The sequence below is a fragment of the Alligator sinensis genome, unplaced genomic scaffold, assembly GCF_000455745.1.
Source record: "Alligator sinensis unplaced genomic scaffold, ASM45574v1 scaffold647_2, whole genome shotgun sequence".
Lineage (NCBI taxonomy): Eukaryota > Metazoa > Chordata > Crocodylia > Alligatoridae > Alligator > Alligator sinensis.
This window is the reverse complement of record NW_005841832.1, coordinates 2,678,778-2,686,109: the sequence shown is the minus strand read 5'-3', so window position 1 is coordinate 2,686,109 and position 7,332 is coordinate 2,678,778. Positions and strand designations below refer to the sequence as shown.

General features: G+C 57.8%; 1 protein-coding gene across 1 annotated transcript in view; it reads right to left on the bottom strand.

Annotated features, from left to right (window-relative positions):
* KCNC3 (potassium voltage-gated channel subfamily C member 3) overlaps positions 1-7,332 on the bottom strand; it is a 20,227-nt gene that overhangs the window by 6,348 nt on the left and 6,547 nt on the right. The window contains exon 2 of the mRNA XM_006015036.1: positions 4,012-4,948. Within this exon, the coding sequence (XP_006015098.1) occupies positions 4,012-4,948 (937 nt within the window). The remainder of the gene's footprint in view (positions 1-4,011; positions 4,949-7,332) is intronic.

The window sequence follows — 7,332 nt, the reverse complement described above, 5'->3', positions numbered from 1 at the left end:
GGCTGCACAAGCTTGGGCAGGCATGTTGGTGGCTGGTGTCAGGGCCAGGCAGCAGGAAAGGAAAGAAGGGGGTGGGGGGGTGTCACAGTGGTGGCACCCCACCCCACCCCCGCCACCCGGTCCTGACAACACCCAGCAGGGAGGGGGAGGGGGCAGGGGGGGGGGGGGGGAGGGGGGGGGGGCAGGGAGGAGGGGGGTTCAGTGTTGTTGGAGGACTGCTACTTGGCAGTACTCTCCATCTGGGCTGAGGGGCTAGGGCAGTGGGGAGTCGGTCTTGAATCTAAGGGGCATCTGTCATGGGGAACTTCTACCACCAGCTGCTGGGCGGAGATATTCGGCGGGGAGCAGGTGGCTGTGTGGCTGGAGCTGTGGGGGTTGGGGCTGGCTGGAGGGTGTTGGGGGGAGGCTCCAGGGGACCCAGGGGACCTGACCCCTTTGCAAATGGGGTGTGTGTGAGGGGGCTGCTGGGGAGGTCAGGAGTGGCTGAGAGAGAGAGAGAGAGAGAGAGAGAGAGAGAGAGAGAGAGAGAGAGAGAGAGAGAGAGAGAGAGAGAGAGAGAGAGAGAGAGAGAGAGAGAGAGAGAGAGAGAGAGAGAGAGAGAGAGAGAGAGAGAGAGAGAGAGAGAGAGAGAGAGAGAGAGAGAGAGAGAGAGAGAGAGAGAGAGAGAGAGAGAGAGAGAGAGAGAGAGAGAGAGAGAGAGAGAGAGAGAGAGAGAGAGAGAGAGAGAGAGAGAGAGAGAGAGAGAGAGAGAGAGAGAGAGAGAGAGAGAGAGAGAGAGAGAGAGAGAGAGAGAGAGAGAGAGAGAGAGAGAGAGAGAGAGAGAGAGAGAGAGAGAGAGAGAGAGAGAGAGAGAGAGAGAGAGAGAGAGAGAGAGAGAGAGAGAGAGAGAGAGAGAGAGAGAGAGAGAGAGAGAGAGAGAGAGAGAGAGAGAGAGAGAGAGAGAGAGAGAGAGAGAGAGAGAGAGAGAGAGAGAGAGAGAGAGAGAGAGGCCTTCACAGTGAGGAGCCAGGCATCAGGGCCCCCAGACCCCTGTGCCAGGCCACTAGCCCCCATGCCCCTGCCACAGTGGAGATAGAACCCAGGTGTCTTGGTTCCCTACCCCTCCCCCCCTCAGTCCCCCCAAAGCACACAAACACACATGCATGCACGCATACACACGCACATTAATCCACTAAACTCTACATCCTTGCCACAGCTGAGCTAGAACCTAGGTGTCCAGGCTCCCCCCACCCAGCCACTAAACCTCACTCCCCTGCTAAAACTGAGATACAACCTAGGCGTCTGGCCTTCCAGCCCCTTCAGCCCCCCATGCCCTTTACTCTGACCCACTAGAAATCAATCGCCTCTTGGCACTGGGAGAGAACCCAGGTGTCCCAGCTCCCAACTACATCTTCTCCCGATGCTAAGTCACAGCACACACAAAATATGGCCTCACAACAGGTGCTCTCATCCCTGCTCCTACATAGCTACACAATGCAACACAGTGCCCTTGCACCTCCAGGGCTGCCCAGCAGCCCAGCCTCACACCCACACAGGGGGCTACACAACTTTACTCCCCATTACATAACCACACAACCAGCACCTCCCACAGGGCAGCCAGAACCCAGGTGTATGGGCACCTAGTGCCCCTGAGCATACACAGCTACAACTCCTCCCCCCCCCAGCACACACACACATGCACAGAACTCTGAACCATAATCCAGCTTCGCTGCCCCACAATAGCTACACACAGCCTCACATACACAGCTACACAACTGCCCTGTCCTGCCACATACACACAGCTATACAACCGCACAGCACTTCTCTGCCATATGCATGTAGGTAGACAAATACACAGGCCTGCAGTGTGACACACGCACACACATCTGCATAACAACTCTGCTCTGCACTGCCTCATATACACAGCTGCACAACTGCCCTGCCCTGCCACACACACACATACACAATTACATTGTCACACACACATAGCTACCCAACCACACTGCCCTGCTAAACACACAACTACACAACTGTGCTGCCTTGCAGTACCACTCAACTGCCCTGTCCTGCCATGCACACACAGCTACACAATGTACTGCCTGGCCTACCCCACCCAGACAGCTAGACAACTGCACTGCTCAGCACTGTTACACACACACACACACACACAGCTGCACAGCCACACATCACTTCCCTGCTGTCCACACACAGCTACACAACTGTACAGTCCTGCACTGCCCCACATGCATGCACTGCCTGGACTGCCCTGCTACACACACAATTACACAACTGTGCTGCCCTGCCCTGCCATACACACACATCCCTACACAAATGCAGTGCCCTGCTCTACCCCCCCACACACAACCACACAACTGCCCTGTCCTGCCATGCACACATAGAGCTACATAACCATACTGCCCTACCCCGCCCCCACACAGCTACACAACTGCATAGCCCTGCAGTATCACACACAGCTATATAACTTAATTACCCTGCCCCCCGCCCCCCATACACGCAGCTACATAACTGCACGGCACTTTCCTGCATTGTCTTTCACACACAACTACACAAATACACTGCCCTGCCACATGCAGACACAGCTACACAACTACCCTGCACTGTCACACGGACACACACACACTAACAGCTACACAACAGCACTGCCCTGCAACCACAGAGCTGCTCATGCCTGAAGGACATAGCTGCACAATTATGTGTCCCTGCGCAATTCCCACACGCAGCCTGGCCCCCACCTTGAGCTACACAACTGCACAGCCCTGGACCCGCAAAGGGTAACGCAGCTACACCACTGCATTGCTGCGCACCCCCGCGGCTGCACAACCCATGAAACGCTGCACCCTGGCACCGCGTTACACCTGTACAACAGGCCCCGCAGGCGCACAAGCACACACTGCTACACAAACCCATGGGCATAGTGCCCTGTGCTACACAACCCTCCTCCCTACACAACCACCACAGCTTGCACAATCCCCACCTTCCCACCCCAAGCACTGACATGTCCAGGTCTGTGGGTGATGGGAATAACCTAACATTGCACAGCCTCCCATAGCAACATCTGGCCGGTGCCCCTCACTCCTGATCTGCAGCCCCCCATCCCCTCAGCCCTGCCAGTGCCCCTTACTCCTGACCCACAGCTGCCTTTGCCCTCCCCCAGTGCCCCTCACTCCTGCCCCACAGCCTCTCTCCTATCACTGGGGCTCTGAGGCATCAGCTGGTGGATTCCTGCCCTGGGCCCAGCTCCCCCTCCCCCCACCAGGGCTCAGTCTGGGGATGAGGGACCACCCCATGTACCCCCAGGGTCAGGCTGTCCTGTGGGGCTCTGGAAACTCCCCTTTTCCCATCACAGCAGGACTAGTAGGTCCTGCTGAGGTCCCAAATCTCCCTAATCTAGTGGGTTAGAGCAAGGGACTGGGGGCCAGGATGCCTGGGTTCTCTCCCAGCTCTGGGAAGGGAGTGGGGTCAGTGGGTTGGGGAGGGGAAGCTGGGAGCCAGGACTCCTGTGTTCCCTCTCAACTCTGGGGAAGGATGGGGGTGTGAGGGGTGTGGTATCAGGACTCCTGGGTTCTTCCAGGCTCTTTTGAGGTCTCAGAATGATTCTCTCCACTGGCTTCCTCCCACGTGGGTGGGGAGAAGGGGGCTGAGCTATGGGGAGGGACACTCTGGTGGTCTGAGATTTCCAGGGGGTGAAGGCACCATGGGCACAACAGAACCCCAGGCTGTGGGGATGGCGGGGTTCAGATGCCCAGGGCTGGTGGAAGGTGGGGAGCCTCATGAAGCTAAGTGAGGTGAGAGCCTTGGGGCCGAGAGTCTGGGTTGGCAGCTGCTCAGGGCAGGAGAAGGCTGGTCAGAGCCTCTTGGCTGGGCTGGGAGCTCTGTACTGTGTTGATGGAGCTGAGCAGGGTGGTAGGGTTGGGGTCTCACAGTGGGGCTGGCAACAGACTGAGACCCACTGGCTGGCTCGGGGCATGAAGTAGGTGCACTAGGGGCTGGGGGAGGAGGTGGGGTCCCTACCTGCCCGGTTGATTTCGATGATCTCCTCCTGGGCCAGGGGGCAAGCATCACCCTGGGTGCTACGATGGGGGCTGGGGGCGGCATCAGGCTTGCAGTAGTTGGGGGAGCCAGGCTGGGGGGCACGTGGGATATGTTTGTTCTTCTTCTTTGGTAGCTTCTGCTTGGCCATGGCAAGGGAGTAGTACATGCCAAAGTTGTTGACAATCACAGGCACGGGCATGGCAATAGTAAGCACCCCAGCCAGGGCACACAGTGCCCCAACCAGCATTCCCGACCACGTCATGGGGTACATGTCACCATAGCCCAGTGTGGTCATGGTGACCACGGCCCACCAGAAACCGATGGGGATGTTTTTGAAGTAGGTGTGCTTGCTGCCCGTGATGTCGTCAGGGTCGGCTCCAATGCGCTCAGCATAGTAGATCATGGTGGCAAAGATGAGGACCCCCAAGGCCAGGAAGATGATGAGAAGCAGGAACTCATTGGTGCTGGCCCGCAGCGTGTGGCCCAGCACCCGGAGACCCACGAAGTGGCGGGTCAGCTTGAAGATGCGGAGAATACGGACAAAACGCACAACGCGGAGGAAACCCAGAACATCCTTGGCTGCTTTGGAGGACAGGCCACTGAGCCCTACCTCCAGGTAGAAGGGCAGGATGGCCACAAAGTCAATGATGTTGAGGCTGCTCTTGACAAACTCTAGCTTGTCTGGGCAGAAGCTAATTCTCATGAGGAACTCAAAGGTGAACCACACCACACACATGCCCTCCACGTAGGTGAGGAAGGGCTCTGTCTCCACCTCCACGTCGACCTGTGTGTCCGTCCCGTTAGCCAACACAACCGTCTCCGTCTTGTTGATGATGCGGTTGAAGGCCTCGTGGGTCTCCAGGCAGAACGTGGTGATGGAGATGAGGATGAAGAAGAGCGAGGCAAAAGCCACGTACTGGAGGGTGCCAGGTGGTGGGTGGGTGGTGGGTGGTTGTGGGAGGAGAATGTCATGTGCGGGGATGGTGGGACATGGAATGGGGGGGCACATGGACGGTGCGGGGGGAGAGACACAGAGAGAATCATTAGAGAGGGCCCCAGTTGGGAAATCTCAGCCCCGCCCTAGAAGTGGGAAACCCCCTCACCCGGACAAAAAGCCCCTGCCTAATTGCCACCCACTGCCCAAGCCATTGCCCCCTGTGCCCTGGGTACCCTCAGATCAGCACCACTGGCGCCTAGAGAGAAAAAGAACCCAGGTGTCTGGGCTCTACCAGTCCCCTCAATCCCATCTGGCATCCAGAGGTCACTGTGGGCAGGGGTGTTGGCACCCATGTGTGTGGGGGCAGGGTGGGAAGGGAGAGAAGCGGGTGGTAACACACCACTGGAACTTCTTTTGACTTTGGACTTGAAGGAGGGGTGTTGGGGTTGGCTCAGGATCAGGCTGTTGGTGATGCGGGGACAGGGGAAGCCAGAGTGGCAGAGTAGGGGACTGTACACAAGCGTTGCACACACATATGCAAATATCCCCTGCAGCAGTGTGTGTGTGTGTGTGTGTGTGTATACACACATATACACATACATACACACACAGAGCCTGCAAGTGAACGCATGTGCATGCATACACACACACACTCTGCAAGAGAGCACAGACACAGATATGACCCCTGCAAATGCACACATGCACACACTTAGACACACAACCTTTGTAAAAATGTGTGCATACACACACACAACCTTTGCAATGGTGGGCACACACACATCACCCCTGTAAGTGTACATCCACACACAAATGCAACCTGTACAAGAGCACACACACAAAACCCCTGAAAGTGTGGATACACACAAAATTTTTGCAAGGGGCACACACACACCACTCCTGTAAGTGTGCGCGTGCACACACATGCAACCTCTGCAAGAGCACACACAAACACACACACACAAACACACCTTTACAAGAGTGTGCACACCCCCTGTGAGTGCACACACTCATGCAAACACACAGACACACAACCTCCACAAGTGTATACCCATATACTTGCACACACACACAAAACCCCCTGCAAGCATGCATGCACACCGCATACATGGTTCCCTCACACACACTCATAGAACACCCCCACAAGTGTGTATACAGAGCCCTACATACCTCGAGAGAGCCTGGGTGCACATGCAGCCCCTCCACGTGCACATATACACACACACATACAATCCCCTGCAGGTGTACATGCATGCTGCCCACCCCTGCCCCCCTCCCCATGCAGTCAGGTGTACACACACTGCACCCTGGCCTGGCCAGCTTGGCCCCTCCCCCCTTGCACAGATCTTGTCCCGTCAGCACTTTCCTGCACAGGCACAGATTGGGGTTGCTGCGGCCTCCAGCGCAGTGCGGTGCTGGGAGGGGTGGGGGGTGGGAAGGCACTGCAGGGACACAGGGGAGTAGCGGGGGCAGAGGGGGAGGGAGGGATGTGGAAAGGATACTCAGCCAGGGCCGGACAGATGGCCGGACAGACGGATAGAGGGCTAAATACTTCTGCGTTAAGGCAGTCCTGACCCACAGCCCCCCTCCTCACTTCTGGGGGCCTGGGGTTACTGGAAGGGGGGCATCACTGGGGCAGGTCGCTGTGAAGGGGGGAAAGCCCCCCCCTAATTCCCAGTGTGGAGGAGGGGGGAAAGGGGCAGCGACCCCGGAGACCCTAGCACAGAATACCAGTAACAAAATGCCCTCCCCCCAAAATCAGTACAAACAGCCCCACTCCATTCAGGAGCTGAGAGGCCAAGTCAGACCACAGAGAACCCAGGAGTCTGGGCTCCTACTGTCTCCCACCATCCTCACAGCCCCCACCCCGCAAGAGAACTCAAGCATCCTGGCTTCCAGCCCCCTTCCGCCACCCCATCACCTTTGCGGTAACCCACTAGCCCCCCCTCCTCTTCCTGAGCTGGAAGAGAACCCAGGCGTCCTGGCTCCAGGGCTAGTGGAGGAGGGGGGAGGGGTCCAGGGAGAGTGCTGGAGGGCAGAGCCTCCTGTAGCTGGGTCACCCGCAACCAGGTTGCATTGCTGGCAGCAGCAAGAGACTGTGTCCTGCAGCTGGTCAGGGACAAACAGGCCTGCCAGGCAGGGTATGGAGACAACGTGGGGGGCCCGGATGCCTGGGTTCCCCCCCCCGAACCAGGGCCTAAGGCTCCAGGCCATCTCCCTGCACCCACTGGGGATGAGTGGTTGAGTGGGTGCAGGGCACTGTGTGCCCCCTTGTGCCAGGGTGCCCCAGTCTGGATTCCAGGCTGGTGCTGTGGCCTCTGCAGTGGGGTAGGGGTGTGTGTGTGTGTGTGTGTGTGTGTGTAGAA